The sequence below is a fragment of the Danio rerio genome, chromosome 14 (assembly GCF_049306965.1).
Source record: "Danio rerio strain Tuebingen ecotype United States chromosome 14, GRCz12tu, whole genome shotgun sequence".
Lineage (NCBI taxonomy): Eukaryota > Metazoa > Chordata > Actinopteri > Cypriniformes > Danionidae > Danio > Danio rerio.
Window position 1 is genome coordinate 13210219 of NC_133189.1, and position 19154 is coordinate 13229372.

At 37.6% G+C, this 19154-nt stretch overlaps 1 protein-coding gene across 7 annotated transcripts in view; it reads right to left on the reverse strand.

Moving 5' to 3' along the window:
• The window catches only part of gria3b (glutamate receptor, ionotropic, AMPA 3b), a 301594-nt gene that overhangs the window by 113587 nt on the left and 168853 nt on the right, over window positions 1-19154 (reverse strand). For all 7 annotated transcript variants that reach the window (XR_002459908.3, XR_002459909.3, XM_005157133.5 and 4 more), the window contains exons 5-7: window positions 6298-6351; window positions 4898-5059; window positions 1605-1772 (exon numbers count right to left, since the gene is read on the reverse strand). Coding sequence is in view for 5 of the 7 variants with exons in the window: in XM_005157133.5 (XP_005157190.1) it covers window positions 1605-1772; window positions 4898-5059; window positions 6298-6351 (384 nt within the window). In the remaining 2 variants the exon portion in view is untranslated. The remainder of the gene's footprint in view (window positions 1-1604; window positions 1773-4897; window positions 5060-6297; window positions 6352-19154) is intronic.

The following is a 19154-nucleotide window of genomic DNA, read 5'->3' on the forward strand; positions in this document are numbered from 1 at the left end:
GACGGTATTTACAATACCGTTACATCCCTATTGTCTATAAATCACTAAATGGCCTAGGACCTCAAAACATTACAGATATGCTTACTGAATACAAACCCAACAGATCACTCAAATCTTTAGGGGTGCTTTCACATCTGTAGTTCGCTTAATTTGGTCCGGACCAAGGGTAATACATTATACATTGTTGCATCTTCTGCCATCTTTGGGTCATTTTCACACCACACTGCTGGCTTTGGTCCGAACCAGTTGAAACAAACCAAAGTGCAGTCATCTGACAAAATCCACATCTCTCATTGGCCAGATGTTGTTGAACATATTTCCTAAACTTCTTATTGATTGGTCAGAATTCACGTGCGGGGAAACACCAATGAACTCCCGCAGGTAAACAAAACCGACAGACACAAAATGTCGCTTTTACTCTGGAGGGACGACTGCGCTGACTGATTGTATTCCTGCTTTAGACAAACTACACATTACAAAAAAAAAGCGCGGCCGCGGCTGGAAAACAGTGTTTAATGCATCACTCGTCACTTCAGGAGGAGGTGTGAATTAATTTAGCTAAACTGCGACATAGTCATCTTGCGGAAATATTATCAACGATCCATCAGGTAATGTTTCCCCTCTCTCTCTCTGTTAATAAAGCTCTGTCAACAAATATTTTTCCTCCATATTCCATAATGCACAGCGCATCAGCCTACGGCAGCAGAATTAGTCCAAAACACGCAGTACTTTTTGCGGTTGGACCTGTTTTAGTACGGATCATATTCTCACCACAAACGAACCGCTCCAGGGTTTGTTTGAAAGCGTACCGAGACCACCTCTTCAAGCAGGTCTCGGTACGCTTATTTGGTCCGCTTTTGGTGCGCACTCGAGTACGATTGCTGCATTCTTACCTGCCCAAACGAACCGTACCAAAAGGGGAAACGAACTCTAGTGTGATTCAATCGAACTAAATAAGACAGTTGTGAAAGCACCCTAGGATCATATAAACTAGAAATTCAGAAGAGTTCAGTCAAAGCAGGGTGAATCGGCTTTTAGCAACTATGCCCCTCGCTGCTGGAATCAGCTTCCAGAAATGATCAGATGTGCTCCAACATTAGGCACATTCAAATAAAGACTAAAAACACATATGTTTAGCTGTGCCCTAACTGAATGAGCACTGTGCTACGTCTGACAGATTGCACTATTATGACTTTCTTGTCTTTTTCATTATTTTATAAAATATTTTAACACATTTTTATCTGTTTTTTAAGTCATTTTTTATTATTATTTTTTTACTTATACTTGTCTCTTTTATTCCTGTTTATGTAAAGCACTTTGAATTGCCACTGTGTATGAAATGTGCTATATAAATAAACTTGCCTTGCCTTTAAAAATGTTATAATCATGATACCTGCTTTATGTCTGAATAAAATTTTCAATAATTACAATAGGAATTCAGTGCTACATGTTAGAACCCCTAATAAAATAATAAAAATCCTAAGGAATACAATAGGGTTCCTGTGCTACATGCTTAAATCACAAAAAAAAAAAACACTGTGAAATGTGTGAATATTATACTTATGCAAATACATTTAGCATAAAACAATTTTAAGACACTTTACCATTTTGAGAGCTCGTTCAATGTCGATGCCTTGACTCCAAGGGACAGCAGGGTTGGCCAGACAATCACCTGCACTGCCTCTTCTGGACACATCTACTCGTTGTCGTCTCAGATACCGAAACGCCTCCGCAATGACCAGGATAGCATCATAAGACAGCGCTGAAGTATACTGTAGACAACCATTCAGCACCTCACATTAGTAGTTATTTGTTAGGAGCAGTTTAAAATAAGCAATCACATTATCTCTAAGTAAACACTTTGAAGAGGGTCAAACAAGTTGCTCTCTTTCGTGTCTGCCATCGTGTTGATGTACATAATGACAGATAATTGCTTTTCATTTCTGCGTGTAATCATGTTTACCAAATGCAACTAAATATGACAAACTGCAGGGATGTAGTCTGTGCATAGTTTCCTGCTATTTAAAGAATGTTAACCAGGTTGCTAATTACAGAGATCTGGAAAATGTCTGAGACAGTATTGCTGCAATTGATGTTCATAGATGCAACCTGTAATTAAATCCCATTTCATGCTAGTAAAGAAAATCACTTGCATTTTGTAATTTTGCATAGTAAAGTGATCCTTGTCAAGAATGGTATTACCCATACTCAAAATTTTAACCCATCTAAATGCACACAAACATTTAAGGTGAGGAGTGAGAGCACACAAACACGGTGAGCATGCACCTAGAGCAGTGGGCGGGTATTGCTTTCAATGCCCAGTTAGCAATTAGGGGTAAGGTGCATTGCTCAGGTGCATTGCTCAGCACATTAATTTACTTCCACCACCTTCAATTCCTGCTGAGACTGGGAATTGAACCTGCAAACTTTCAGTTACAATTCAAACTTGTAACAACAAAGGTAGGATTGAAGGATATTTTATACTGTATACTAAATTTGAAATAAATGATGCCTTCACAGTCTTTGATATGTTTGAAAAGATCTGTCAAATGCTCACACAAACAAAGTGACAGAATAAATATAATTTAAAGGGCACCTATGATGCAAAATCAACTTTTGGAAGCTATTTAGACAGAACTGTGTATAGGTAAAGTGTGTCCACAGTTGTATTGGAGTGATTTAAACATAAATCTCTTTTTTATGTTCCCTGACATTAAAATAGAATCCAAATCCTTGCAATTTTGAGGCCAACCAAATTAATTGACAGCCACATACTAATATGTCTCCATAGTAATGCATATAATCGCATCCAAAAGAAAGGACTTGCAAAGTAAATGGGGTTAAAGATCTGTTTCAACTCTCCGTAATTAGCTGCAGCTTAAGAAGGAGTTTTGGAGTTAAAAATGTTTTAAAAACAGTGCATGTTAATAAAAAAGACAGTAAAATTGCTGTGTATGTTATCACCACAGCCATAGTGTCAGTACAAATTATAAAACAAGATACTTCAATCCCAGTTTGTGGGTGTCAAATCAGGTTTATTTTGTACATTAACATAACGGAGTGTATATTAATGTGTATCCGGCCACATTTGCCTTGCAAAAACAGTGCAAAGTTAAGCGTGTGTTTTTGTGTACTGCGAACTTTGTAATAGCATTCTGTGTGACTGATCATTGCAGAAAAGTTTGAATTAAAGCCACAACAAATACATCAAATAGAGACACAGCAATAGAAGAAGACACGCATCACAGCCATACCCACATGGGAATGATGGGCGGGGAGAACCAGCTCATTTCATTAAAGGGTCACAAAACACCAAAACACATTTTTTGAGCTGTTGACAGTCGTATATGTGTCCCACACTGCTAAAAACACTATTAGGGCACCTATATTTCACTAAAAAGTGTAAATTGGTTGTTTTTGCGTTATTTCAAGCAAATTCGTACTTCCGGTTTGAAACTAATTTTTGAAGCTGCGTCACAGTCATGACATAATAGCGTTGTATTTTAGAGTGCAGACTGGGCATCTGTGCCAGAGTGAGTCTTATTACGTCTTACAGTGTGATGCATTAATGCATGAGTAAGGCTTGGTTTAAACCAATCAGCGTGCTCTATTGTGCAACTTCATTAATATTCATTACTGTCATAGTGTTTATACGACAGAGACGCCACGTTGTGTTGGCAAAACAAGCGTGAAGTGTTGCTTTTATAGTTTGCTGCCGTTAAGTTTTGTTTTCATTTTCTCTCTGTGAGAGCTCAGCTGGAGTCACGTGTGGATTAACAGTGTACGCGACGCTCGACAACAATAACTTACGTGTCTAAGGAGGATTATTGTTTACCTGAAAGCTGTTCTCATCTACAAACGCTGATATCCGGATTTGCTTGTAGTCTCCTCTTAATAAAGACGCGGCTCTAGTTGCTGGTGATTGTCCTGTCTCTACAGATTTGGTAAGTGAGCGACCAGTGCTCTTTGTTTATTCAGTTCGTATTTTATTTGTATCAAACAAACTATTGCACCGAGTGTAAACAAGTTAGCACTACAACAAAACTATAACCTCGTGTAGGATTTTGTGACCGGAATAACATACGCGGCTTTCTGACGCCACCTGCCGTGTGCATCTAAGTTTCCGGAAAGTGCTGAGTTTTTTTTCTCTCATTCGCCGTGCGGTATCAAACATTGCATGAAAATACACGCTTAGAGCAGTTCCTCGAATCAAATATCACGTTTGTGGCGAGGGACATGAATGAATTCCCTGAATGAAAGAGCCAAACTGCAGTTAAAGTCCACCATTTAATAATTTGGCAAATAATTCGACTACAGCTGTCCATGTAAACACAGTCACTTTGTCTGCTGTGGTTGTGTGTTTTGACTCTGAAATTCAGCGCGCCCAAATAGACACTCCCACACCAAGCCTCTTTTCTTCCTCCGACACTCCCCCCTAAACAGAGCTGGACACGCCCACTTTTCCGACTTTTTCTAAAGTAGAGGTGTGAAAACACACTGCTGAAACGAGGGGGTTTCATGGCCCTTTAAAGGCAACCCTCAAAATTCCCATATATAGAAAAGTAATAAATAATATGATGGGTATTTTAAACAGAAACTTTACAGACACATACTAGAGACACCGAAGACCTGAAGATTTTGAAAAAGAAATAAAATTGGTGCCCTTTAAAATATGTTCATTCATCTCATAATTATTGTTTAATTAGATGTAAAATGATCTCCAGTTTTAATGAAGAAAGAAATAAAGAAAGAAAGAACAAAATAAAGACAGAAAGAAAGAAAGAAAGAAAGAAAGACAGAAAAAAAGAAAGAAAGAAAGAAAGAAAGAAATGTTACAGGAATAAGTGACAATGACATGCTATAGTTGATTTGATTTTTTTAAATTGTTGTTTCAGACCTTCAGAGGTGTGTTTTTGGCTTCAGGAAATTCTCTTTCATCAAGACGGTCCCATCTTTGGAGAAACTGCTGTACAACTAAGTTTTCAGGATTAATTATCTGAAATCCACTAATGTTTGCTCCACCAAGGAAGACCTTGTCCAGGCTAATGTTGGTGAAGCCCTGTGAAAAGAGATTATGAAAAAAAAGCTTTAAATATAAGTATTTTCATTTACACACACTCATAGACAGACACACACACACACACATTAAATTTACATTTAGCTGCTTTATTTTTGTTTTAAAGGTTTAGTGAAGGGGTAATTTTTGACCCTATGGGCAAATGTTGTATACAGAATCCTAAGATAACACGGGGGTTAAAGTAAAACTTTACATATATTGCTGTCATTAGCATTTAGAAATGCATATGGTAGCCCACTTGACAGTAAGTATCAACACATAATAGAGAATTGTAATTGAAGTGACATTTGAATTAAAGGAGGAACTAAAGCATAGTTTATGTGACAATAAATGTAAAACTATAGTTATTAACATTTATACTACTACTACTACTACTACTACTAGTATAACTAATAGTAATAATAATAACAATAAACACAATTGAAATAAAGAAACAATCAGTTAACAAATGTACATGATTGTATGATAGATGTTTTCTTGACATATTATTGTGATTTATGTTGAATATTCTAACATTGTGTGCTATACACTTTAGACCAGTGTTTCCCAAGTCTGTGCCTGGAGGCACACCAACAATACAGTACATATTTTAGGAGACATCTCCAGATAAGGGAGACATCTCCCTTATCTGACCCATTCATTTCAGCATTTTTCAAGTCTCTTCTTGTATTTATGTGACACCCCAAATAATTGTTTGCCACAATTGATGACATTAATAATGGTACACATATGTAAATATATAAAGGGAATGGTGGTTCCGCCAGAGCTATATAGGCTGCTAAGATAGAGCAGCGCGTTATTCAGCATTTTCTGGGTATTGAAAATATGTACAATTTGTGTGCCTTCATGAATAGGGAAACACTGCTCTAGACTAGTAGGTTGTATAGGTTTAAATTATTTCTGATTTTCACACCTTTATTATTCTTGCCTGAATATAATGTATTGCATTATTAAAATGATCCTTTTCTATTTATTCTGGGTATCTATGGTCATGCAGGCTGGCAATTTATGAGGCTATGACATCATATTGTGTGGCCACAACAAAAAGATGTCATGACAATCATGCCACGACTTGTGTTAATTCGGCATTGCCACTAATTAATATACTATGGTCAACAGATTTTTTCATGTTCTCATGAGAATATGTTGTGGCCTCACATAACTAAACATTTACTTATCAAAGGGCAGGTTTAGCAGTAATTTCAGGACCTAAAACTCACCAGATTGGCAATAATGTAATGGTAGCCCCGACTGTTCTTTCCAAGTGTCACAACCTACAAGAGAGAGAAAATCAGTAAGTGTTTAAAATTCATGTGAGAAGTACAAAACCCTTATATCATCCCTCATGTGAGCTTCACTCTCTTTTTACTCTGTTTCAACTAACACACTCAATGCTGTATTTTTCCACATGCAGCAATGACATTCTTCAGTGTGGTCATATGAAACTATGCTGGTCAACAGAAACACACACTGCAAACACTCTCTATATCTTTAATTTAGGAGCAGCCTTAATTTTTTATGCACACGGTTTGACCTAGAGTAACCAAAATTAAAATGCATCAGCACAAACTACACACTCACAGTTAGCACTCCATCAAATAGGAAGTCTGCTTTTATTGATGATTCAAACAACAGGAAAAAAAAATTGCTTTGGAAATTTAAATGCCCCTTCTAGACATTTTATCCAACAACTACAGAATCTCTGTAGCATTAGAGATGCTAAATAGTGAGTAGATTGTTGATATATTTAATAGTTTGCCTATGACAAAGTGATTAATTATGGTGAGAAAGAGGCAACAGGAAGTGTTTAATAACACTGACATACATACACTGATTCTGATCAATTTGTTTTCAAATGGAGCACACAGACTTTTCATTTTTAGACAGCTAGCCCAACTGTCTTTCTATAACAAAATCACCACGTCTCAGAGTTGTTGTTTTTTTTTTTAATAAGATTCTTTTCAAAAAATCTTCACTGCCCAAGAGATATATAATATAAAGTGGGTCTCAGACTGGATAAGAAGCACTGTGTTAAATTCCAGTTCTCCCCAAAAATGTTTTTAAAATATGAAAACGTATTTTACCCCAGTATTTTCAGTGGAGTTTCCAAACTAGCCTTCTAATCCTGACAACACTAGAGTTTACACGATCTATCATCGCATTTTACGTTTGAAAAAGTAAATTAATGGTTAAGTTTATGTATTCATTCATTCATTCATTCATTCATTTTCTTTACGGCTTAGCCACTTTATTAATCCGGGGTCGCCACAGCGGAATGAACCACCTAAGTTTATTTAACTGAATGTATTTTAGTTAGTCACATTAACCTTTACCTGAAGTTTATCATTGGCTGAAAAACATTAGCTGTACACATTCCCCATTGTCTTTTGTGAGTCTTGGTCCCACTAACTGACTGAAAGAAAAGTGTCACTTTTGAAATGTTTTAAAATATCAGAATATATTAATGCAATGTTCTTTAATGCCTGTCAGATATTAATGTTAAGACACGATGTAAAGCTGAGAAAATATCTCTGATATCTTAAACAGTGTTGTATGTCAATGACTCAAACTTTTAAATTCTTCTTGGGGGATCTGAGGCACATAACAGGCTCTGAATTTCATAAAACACATGCACATCAGAGATATAATTTGTTAGACAGGCAAAAGTACAGTAATGGTTAGATCAAGTGCCAAATTGTGCATAATATATGGGGGTGGTAAACAAAAACTTTTTAATTTAGAGTCATTAGTACTGATATACCAGATAGAAGTGATTTTGATGTGAAAAAAATCTGACAACAAATTCTGAAAATAATTACTCCAAAAAAATAAGACTGTAATGTTAAGTTTGTTCAATTCATTTGGTCATAGAATAAGAAATCATTTACTAGGCCACAATCCCACACTCCCTTATCTCTGACCTTTCATATCAAATTCACATTCTTTACATGTACAGTTTAAATACTCCTTTAAATATTCCCTGGTGTCCCCAAGTTTCTTGATGTGATTGTTATTTAGAATCGCTTAAAGTTTTCATGGCAGTGCACCAAGTTTATCTCTTGACACAATCCTGATGATTTATGTATATTTTTTATGATCTTTTTCACTTTTTTGCAAACATTTGAAAAATGTCCTAAATATTTTGTGAAATATCTGAAATTCCAACTACAAAATATATTTAAGAACATAGATCGATACAAGAAGTTAGAGATGCCATCAAGCTGAAGAAGGAATCCTGTACGGCTTGGTTGGCTTATAGGACTCCTGAGGCAGCTGATGGGATGTGTTGCAGCAGAGGTGTTTGCATAAGCAAAAACTCACACCAGGGAAGAGTTCAGGGGGACTATGAAGGAAGACAAATGGTCGGGCCCAGAGAGATTTGGGCAAACCATCCCGCGCCTCAGGAGGGGAATGTAGTTCCACACGGAAACTGTTTACAGCTGAAGTAGGGAGCTGTTAACCTCAACTGGGGATATTGTTGGACGATAGAACGGATACTTTGAGGACCTCCTCAACCCCACTGACATGTCTTTCATCGAGAAAGCAGAAAATAGGGATGCAGGGGTGGACTTACCTATTACCAAAGATGAGGTTACTGAGTTAGTCTGCAAGCTCTGCACTGGCAAAGCAACGGGGGTAGATGAGATACATTACAAAATAAAAAACAGACACCTAAAAATGGTTCCCATTTTAAGAACTTAAAAATAATTCCCATTTTAAAAAGGGGGACCGGAGAGTGTGTTCCAACTATAGAGGGATCACACTCCTTAGCCTCCCAAGGAGTCAGGGTACTGGAGAGGAGGATCCTTCCAATGGATGAACCCAGGATCCAGGAAGAACAATGCAGTTTTTGTACAGGCCATGTGTGGAGAGGTAAGCATGATCGAATACCCAATAAAGGGGGAGAGCATGCTCAGAGCCCGGCGGCTAATCAGCAGGCCAATCCGAAATAATAAGCAACACCTGTTTATTCTAGTGATTGGACCGGAGAGACACCCATCTTAAGGAGAACGGGAGGAACAGTCGGGAGAGAGAGCTGAACGATGGCCACATAGTGGGAGCTGTCCTTTACAGTTGATAAGAAAACAAAAAAATCTGTTACTTACCTCAACGCCGACCCTGTCTTCTTCTTCCCACACAAAGAACCTTTGTTACACCATGGTACACTGAACAAGTTCTATACCCTCACCAGGGTGCTCAAGGGTTCATGAGAGCATTCCAAACCAGTCCACATGTGTTTTGTGGACTTGGAGAAGGCATTCAACAGTGTCTCTAGAAGCATTCTATTAAGGGCTGTCTGATCCCTGTATGAACAGATTTGAATTGCATTTTGGAAAATAAGTAGGACTTGTTTCCATTGCATGTTGGACTCTGGCAGGGTGGCTTTTTGTTATCAATTCTCATTATAATTTTTATGGACAGAATTTCAAGGCGCATCCTTGGGCCAAAGGTGGTGCACTGGGGTGGTTTGCTGTCGAGTGTGACGCAGCTGGGATTAGAATCAGCATCTCCAAGTCTGAGGCCATGGTGCTCCACCGGAAAAAGGTGGCTTGCCATCTCTAGGTTGGAGGAGAGTCCTTACCCAGTTGAAGGAGTTCAAGTATCTTGGGGTTTTGTTCATGAGTGAGGTAAGGATAGAACGTGAGACGGACAGGCAGGTCGGTGCAACGGCAGCAGTAATGCAGTAGATTTACTGGTCCATCAAGGTAAAAAAAAGGGGCACCCTTATAGGTAGGGTGAGGAGCTCTGTCACCCGAGAGGAGCTCAGAGTAGAGCCGTTGCATTCACATAAAGAGAAGTCACCATAGGTGGCTCAGGCATCTGTTTCGGATGCCTCCTGAATGCCTACCTAGGGAGGGGTTTGAGGCATATCCCATCAGAAGGAGGCATCGGGAAAGATCCAGGACACCCTGTAGGGACTTTATCTCTGACCTGGCCTGGGTACATTTTGGGATCCCCTCACAGGAGCTGGAGGAAGTGTCTGGGGAGAGGGAGGTCTTGAATTCTCCCCTGAAACTGCTGCCTCCGCGACCAGGCCCCAAAAAATTGGAAGAAAATAAATGAATGAACATGCATTTTCCTGTTTAAACAGCTTAATGATCACACTATTTCTTTGATAATGGGTGTCATCATGTTAAGTGGAATTAGCAGAGCTGTAGGATTTGCTGCATGTTAATTCATAAACTTCTCCTGAATTACGTGAAAGTATTTGACTGCATTACTGGGAGAGGAATAGAGTAATTTGAAGAGTAATCCAAAGAGTATATATTTTATGTGATTAAAGCACATTTTCCAGTTATCTTTAAACATTATTATTATTGCTGTCTCTATAGACATCTGCATGTATTTTACAAACCAATAATGTTATGCTTTGCTAGTACTTAGGTGTATTTGAATATCTAAAACTTAAATTGAGTTTGTTTAAAAACAACTTTTATGAGGAGCACTTTGCACCTCTTTCTATGCCTCAGTGTGATAAATCATGGGAAATAGGTTTAAAGTTAGCTGTTGATGCTGTACGTTTTGAATGTTCTAATCAAACTGGTGAGTTTGTATGCTTGTCTTTAGACTGTGGGGGAAAGTGGAGCTCTCTGGAAACTCACACGACACATGGCGAAGGCCTAGGAATCAAATGCATAATCTTGCTGTGAACCCACAGAGCATCTCCAGAGATGCTCAATTGGGTTTGTGTCAGGGCTCTGTCTGGGCCATTCAAGAACAGTTACGGAGATGTTGTGAAGTCATTCCTTCGTTATTTTAGCTGTGTGCTTAGTCTAGTCGCAATAATCTTTCCCTAGATTGCAACCTGTCGTCCCGTCCCTGCATCTGAAAAATACAGCCACCACTATGCTTCACTGTTGAGACTGTATTGGACAGATGATGAGCAGTGTCTGGTTTTCTCCACACATATTGTTTAGAATTAAGGCCAAAAATTAGTATTTTGGTCTCATCAGACCAAAGAATCTTATTTGTCACTATCTTGGAGTCCATCGGATGTTTTTTAGCAAACTTTATGTGGGTTTTCATATGTCAGGCCACTCTGCCATAAAGCCTCAACTGTTGAAGGGCTGCAGTTACAGTTGACTTTCTACAACTTTCTCCCATCTCCTGACTGCATCTCTGGAGCTCAGTGGTCTATGGGTTCTTCTCCACTGATAGAGAGCCAACTCTAGGATGGGTCTCAAACATCTTTTATATAAGGATTATGGAGGCCAATGTGCTCTTAGGAACCTTAAGTGCAGAGTCATTTTTGTAACCTTGGCCTAATCTATGCTTTGCCACAATTCTGTCCCCGACCCCTCCGGACAGTTCCTTTGACCTCTTGATTCTCATTTGCTCTGACATTTGCTCTCATTTGCTCTGACATGAATTGTGAGCTGTAAGATCTTATATGGACATTTCTAATCATATATCATAATCGTACAATCAGTATAATCAAACAGCTGAACTCAAATGAAGGTGTAGAACCATCTCAAGAATGATCAGAAGAAATTGACAGCACCTGAGATAAATATATGAGTGTCACAGCAATGGGTCTGAATACTTAGGTCCATGTGATATTTCAGTTTTTTCTATATATACATATATGTGTTACATAAGAACGATTTAAAGCAAATGGAATTGTATTTATCTAAACAAAAAAGTTACTTTCAGGTGGAGGCCTCGCTGCCTGTTTTTCCATAATGGAGGCATTTTGTGCATGTTTTGTCTAATTGAGCTTGGCGTGACTTCAGGTCTAATCATAATAATCATCATCAGTAATATTCAACAAGATCACATTGGTATTTTGGGAACACGTTGCGTTTGGCATAATTGTTTTTGTTTTTCTCATAAGAACTAGTTTCATTTTAGAAAGCATTGTCATTTTTAATAATCTGTTGAATATCTTTTTATTAATAGAAAAATACAGGTTATACTTTATTTTATTAAAAATTTATTAATTTATTATTAACTGTCTAACCCAACTCCCTTCAGTGAAAAATGTTTGGAGTAATATTTTTATAGCGATCTGTCATTTCCAGCTAGATTTCAAGCATCTGTAAAACTGCATTTCTTTTCATCTTAAAAATGTTGCCAAACTTTGACATGCTATCAATGTCTAATGTGGAAAAGCTTATTCATTCTTGATTGACCTTTGGACTATTTCAATGCATTATTAGGTGGTTGTTCGGTTGGCCTAATTAACAAACTTCAGTTTAATAAATAAACTTCGAAAAAGTTATGATGCTGGATGATCAGCTTTCTTTCAGAGTAAACAATGTTAATACAGCTCGAACATGCAGGTTTGCACTTATCAAAGTCTTCTGCAGCTTGTCTGGCCTTTAATGAGCCTAAGTGAGCACCCTCTTACCTCTACTAGCTCCTGAAGGTCTACTGTCTCTTCAGGAGCCTCTGGTTGGAAAGTGAGCATTGCCTTGTAATACCATCGCAGAGAGGCTATTAGTCACTTTACAAAGTCTCTTCATGCAATGTTCCACAATGGTTGAATAATCTTCCTATTCCAATACGGATTGTTGATTCTGTAGTATCATTCAACAACAACTAAGGCCCCATTTACATTCCGATTTTATGCTCATATGTGACACAGATCAAATCTGTTCTATGACCGTGTAAGCACGAAAAAAAAAAACATGTATTCGGATATTCAGAGATCAGTATCAGGCCTCCTTCATATCTGGAAATAAATCAGATATAGATTGGGTATGTGACAATGTGACTGACATGTAAACAGGAAAATTAGATTTATTGGGGCATTCCGTTCTGTACATCATTAAACTTGCAACAATGTGGTGCTTCTCAGCGGTTTAATGAAAAAAAGAAGAGCGTGTGAGGAGATGCCGACGCGGTAAAAAACGTCAGAGGAAACACAGAGGAGGAATGTGGTCAGTCGCTACAATTTGCTTCCACTACACCTAAGATCTCTCTTATACCCACAAATTCCTCTGAATGTTGGGGGACATCATAAAGCATATAAACCATAAGCGCAAGCTGCGATGATGGCCCTTTCCCACCTCCGCCTCAAAATCATTTTAAAGTTGGCCGAACTTCATGTTGTAACTTTTGCTTTTTTTGTCGCTATTAAAACACACACTGCGGGCTACACATAGAATAACTTTATTCTCTCCAACACCACTGCGCAACACCCTGGAAAATGAATAAATACAACTGTACAGCTATAACTTTTCCAGATACGTAAAACATAATTTGAAAGATCGTAAACACTAGTTTCGACTCCATAGATTTACATTTGATTTTTGAAGATGTTTTTACAAGTACCAATCACCAATTGAAAGCAGATATTATCTGCTGTTGGTCTCCTGCCAACAAAGCATTTTGAGAAGTAAAATCTACTAAATGTGGCATCAGTATGAAATGACTACACTGATGCCTACATGTAGAGGATTCTATAATTGACAGGCAACCAAAACTAAATACATATTACACAGACAAATTATTAGAAATTTGATCTTGTTTAAAACAACTGGTATAATGTAAGTACACAACAAAGTATGCAACTTTTTTTTTTTTTGCAACTGCAAATTATACATGAGATGTCCATTATTTTTTCTTTTTGTTTGCTCTCTTATTTTTGAACTGTAGGCATAGGTAAAATGACTTGGCCTTGCATAAGGTGCAGTGAGCACCTGCCAGAGCTGACATTTTTAAACATTATACATTGCATCATCAAACTCTTTGCCACAGTTTCATTCATTACCATGCATATACGTAGTATGTCTATGTTTTTTTTTTTAACTTGGAGTGATTTGCATTCACATATCTCTTGATGACATGCCAAAAGTCAGACACAAAGACCTGAGATTGTCCTGTCCTTTACACGCCTGGTGTTTAGGGGACAAGGGTTTCCAACATGTTGGTCATCGACTTAAAAGTAAGGAGACTGCTGAATGTGTGTTTTTCAAGGGTATAATTTTCAAACCAACATTTATGAAACATTTACAGCACACAAACACTGGAAACCTACTCATATTGTAAGCGATTTTAAAGAAACTTTTTTTTAAGAAACGCCAAATGAGAAACTCAATATGATAACACTGGAAGCACCCAGGATGAAAATATGAATGGAGGTGATGGAGAAGGAACCAACACATTCTGATGCATTGTTGAATAACAATTGAAGAAAAGCACCTGTGTGATTGATGATATCACATTTGTCACATCTTTATTTAAGGAAGTAAATGAATCCAGCACATAAGCATGACTTTTAATAAGGATGGCCCACTGTCATCAGTTTTCAAAGGGAGATGGTACTTTCTACAAACTTTTAACATTGTGGAGCTAGTTGAATATGTTCTTGATCCAATTCAAACAACGATGATATCAGAGAACGGTTTCTCACAGATGGACACACAAGTATTCCTACACAGTACAGATCATTCAGTGATGGTGCCATTTATAGAGAGAGTGACATTTTATTTTTTATTCAAATAATCAGCATTACCCTTCATGTAGATGATTTTGAGCTATGTAATATCCCTTAAGAGCATCTTGAAGGAAACACAAGATGACAGATGTATACTGGATCTTGGGAAATAACCCTTCCTGTTTGTGGTCCACACTAACTTCAGTATATCTTGCACTTTTGTGCAAAGCTAATAATTTTTAAGAGATTTGAATATGCAGAGGTACTAAAGCTACTCCTAGATGACATAGCTATATTGAAAAAATATGGCATTTGATTTCAGTCTTTGGGAAAACTGTCAAAGAGATCATTTACGGTGTAGGTGCTGACAAACTTGACACACATTCAGTTGCTGGCCTTGTTGAAAGTTTCTCAGGACCATGCATTTGCAGGTTCCATCCAGGAGAGCATGCTGACTTTCAAGAAAAGCAAGTGAGATCAGGTGCTTGTAACATTCTGTCAAAGAATGATTATTCTCTTCATGTCAAAACACTACAAGAAATCCCTGCAATACCATACAGTATGACTTTTGTGTGAAAACGCCTTGCCCACTGTCAAAGAAACTAAGTCAGTGATTTCATAGCCAAACGTGGTTGGCTCATTCTCATTGCATTTTCCACTCGAAAAAGTATCGGAAGAAATGCCCACAAAAACTGCACCCTTATCAGACAGCTCCCACTAATGATAGGTCAGGGGTTACCACTGAATGATCCTGCATATGATGTAAGCATGTGTCTTAAAGAGATACTTGCATTTGTGGTAGCTCTAACTCAAACCTAAGCATGTATATCATATCTTGACACAGATTTCTGATCATCAACTCAGATTACCTGCTGCATTTCCTCAGGTTAAGATCTCCAGGCACCACTTCCTGAAGCATTATCTAATATTCATTCAAGTGTTTGGGCCTGTCATGGCATTTTAGACTATTAAATTTTGACTATGCGATTTGAGGAAAAACATTACTATTTCAAACTAATTTAAGGCATAAATATAATGCAGGGAATTAAAAAATATATATATTTTATTTTCCCTTGCAACCAAGCATCAGTTGATAATTGCATACCACCTGCATGCAACTCCAGTTGTTCCCACTTTCAGTACCGCCATATTATCCCAAGTGCCTATGGATCTACTGACACACATATATATATATAGAATATATGGAAAAGACACACATTTCACATACCTTTTGGTGTACTTCAAGTGGTGCGGATGTATGTTGTTCAAGTTCCTTTGATAGACTATGCATATGCAACAAATATTTCTTGCTAAACAATGTCAGACTGAATGTAAAAATAACAAATATGTCGTTTAGCCATGTTTTCAAAGCTACATTCCATCATCAAAATGGAGGTAGCTGTGAAGTTTTAAGTAATCTTGGACCATACGATAAATAAACTTTATGTTCCTGAAATGCCACATACAGTTTAAGAGTTGGAAGCAACAATAAAACAGATGCTTGGCATCTCAATGGACATAAGCCTTCAGTAAAAACACAAATGACTTTATTATTTAAGTTTAACTGATAACCTGAAATATGGGGACACACCGAATTTAGTGTATGTCCCACCTGTCATTTTGTTAACAAATGACATTCCTGAGAATTTGTACATGTCTTATCCTGGTAAAAAAAGTACAACATTCTAGAGTGTTTGGCCAAGTTCATATTTTTGTACACTCCATACCCAAATGATGCACATTGATGTGCAGTATCAGAGGCTCTCATAAAAAGGCATCCATGCTTGAGAAAGCAAGGCTCATTTAATGGTCTCTATGGATGGCAGTAAAGCCTGAAGTATAAAATAGGAAAATACCAAAGCAAACTTTGATTGCATGGAATTGCAGAAGTATTGATTACTACTGTAAATTGCAAATCTTCTGTAAACAAACAACCAGCAAAAATATATTTTTTAAAATGCTCAGAAAGCTGAGTTAAACTACCTGCCCCCTCATCCAGCTGGAAAAAAAGATTAGTCCCTTGGAAATAAGACTTCTGAGATCAAGAAAAGAATAATGGCAGAGTTATAAATGAGTTGAGAAGTTTCTTCTGTTTGAGAAAACAGGAGATTGTTGTTCAAGCCTCTAGTTTTATAGATCTTCTAGAACACAGGTGTCAAATCCAGTTCCTGGGGGGCCGCAGCTTTGCTCAGTTTATTTCCAACCCTGCTTCAGTACAATGTGACACCTGTGTTCTTGAGACATGGCGTACCCTCGTTGAACCTTGGTACCAGGTAGGGTAAACTCAGCAAAGCCACCTATCTTTGTGCATGTGTGTACATGTGTCATTTACATGTGTGTCTAAATATCACATTGCAGTATGTTTTTCAGTATTTTTATGAATTACTAGTTATACCCTAAATTATACTTTACAAACCTTTCTTCACTATCAGACATTTTTATGATTCTTTTCTGCTGTGCCATGTTCAAGTAAATTGCACATAGCTCAGTTTTGGTAAATGGCTTGTAGTTGTGAAGTGCTTTTCTAGGATAGAAAGTAAATCTAGTTTAGCTAGAAAATTGTCTAGTATAGGATTACAATATATTTCTCTTACTCACACTCCTTCACTGAAGAATTTAAAGACTTAGTCTGCTCATCAGAAGCAGTTTGGAGTTTGTTGTCTTACAAAATAATACTTCAGTGAATTATCTGAATTTCATCTTAACAATCCTACACTTTTAAAGTAATAAAATCAAGCTGATAAACCAAATCTACAGTAGTCAACATGTCAAGTTTATCTATAGGTGAGGAGAGAAGAACAAGGGGGAAGAAAGTTAGGTAGAGAAGGAGGAAAAAGAGGATAAAAGTACAGGAGGGAAAGGCAGGAGTAAAGCAGGAGGAGTAACGAGTAAACTGGACACAAGACTATAGACTTGGCTTAAAACTGCTTTTGCATTCTTAAAAAATAAATATATAGATTACAATTGTTCCTTAACTGTTAGTCTTTTTCATTTAAAAAAAAAAAATCATTGGGAAAAAATTTATTTTGCATACAAAAGTCATGTTGTTTAAAGCTGTATCGGGGAATGTGACCCTGACAACACGGGTGTGGATCCAAATGCAAGTTCATTAGAATAGTCATGCAAGCAATGGTCAACACAGGGGCAAACATGTATACAGGCAATCTAGAATCGTAGTCAATAGGCAGACATATGGTCAGAGGCAGGCAGCAGACAGGAATAAACAAATAAACGAGGCAAGGATAAAATAAAAACGTCAAAGCAAGACAAAGGAAAACACACTGTAGTGTCACATAAACAGTAAACAAGACTCAGCGACTAGAGAGTGAGTGTTTGTGCTGCTTAAATGGTGTGTGTAATCAGTCCTTGACAATCCTCCTGTGGTGAGTGTGTATGCAATCAGTTAGGATAAGGAACAAGTGTGTGAGCGGAGTGCATGTATGAAGTTATAGTCTACGAATGGTGGAATTGTAGTCCGTTAGCGCTTGTTAATGTTTTCCATCGCTGGGGATCAAGACCAAAGCAGAGTGAAAACATCACATTTGGTTTGTAATTAAGATAGTATACATCTGCTTACAGATCTGCAAAGAGTTCCTGAGAATCAAGGGCATATTACTTAAGTCAACATTTATGTCACAGTTGTACAGGCAAACCCCAAAGATGTTGTCACTTTTCAATGATAAAGTTGGAGTTGTCAAAAAATCAAGTACCAAGTGATGGCACTCATTCAGGTAAAGGGAAAATAGCCTCACTTAAACCATTTTTCATCAAAATGTATTTTCTATTATGTACTTATCAATACGAGAAGGATGATGGTGTATAGAATATGTGTCTGCAGCACATGTTGAAATCAACTGAGCCAGTTATTACAGTATAACTCACGATGAGCACATTCATACTACCCATGAAGTGATCAGTGAAAATGTATGTCCGAACATTCATCGAAGTAACACTTCCTCGGTGTACTCCGGGGGCCTCATGTACAAAGACTTGTGTTGAATTCGTACTAAAACATTGCGTATGCGCATTTACGTTTTATGAAACAGTGCGTACGCAGAATCCCATGCATATTCTCTTTGTACATCCTAATTAATGTGAAACTGAGCACATGAGCAGAAAACCCCTCCATGCCTCCTCCCCCTAATAAAAATGGTAATGACTCTACTTTGGCAATACAAATGAAAAAGCAATGGGAAAAGCAAGCAAAAAAAGAAACTTTGAACAGAATGTGAATTAGAAGTGCTCTTTTCAGAGATAGACCGGAGATAAGCGGTGTTTTTTGCAAGTTTGTCCTCCAGAATTAATAACAAAATAAAAACATAGAGTGGGAGAGTTTAGCTGACCCGGTTATAGCAGTGGGGTCTGAACGTTGCACTGGGAAGGAATTTAAAAAATAGTGCGATATAAAGGTGTAAAAAATCGCATGGCAACATTTTTTGACACTATTAATCATGAACCCAGTTCAAATCCAGCGTCTGATAAACTTTTTTACTCTACTCTTCATCACAAGGAAGACAAGTAGTAATCATTAATAAGTGTGTATTATGTAAAGCGCTTTAATTAAATGGAAATGTTTCTGATTCACGTATGTAAATTCATCTTCAGATGGCGCCTTTATAGCAATGTGCGTGCAGTCGATCGCTCCGATTACACTGGGAAAACCGGTGATCGCTGCAAATTGTGCTTTAATGTTTG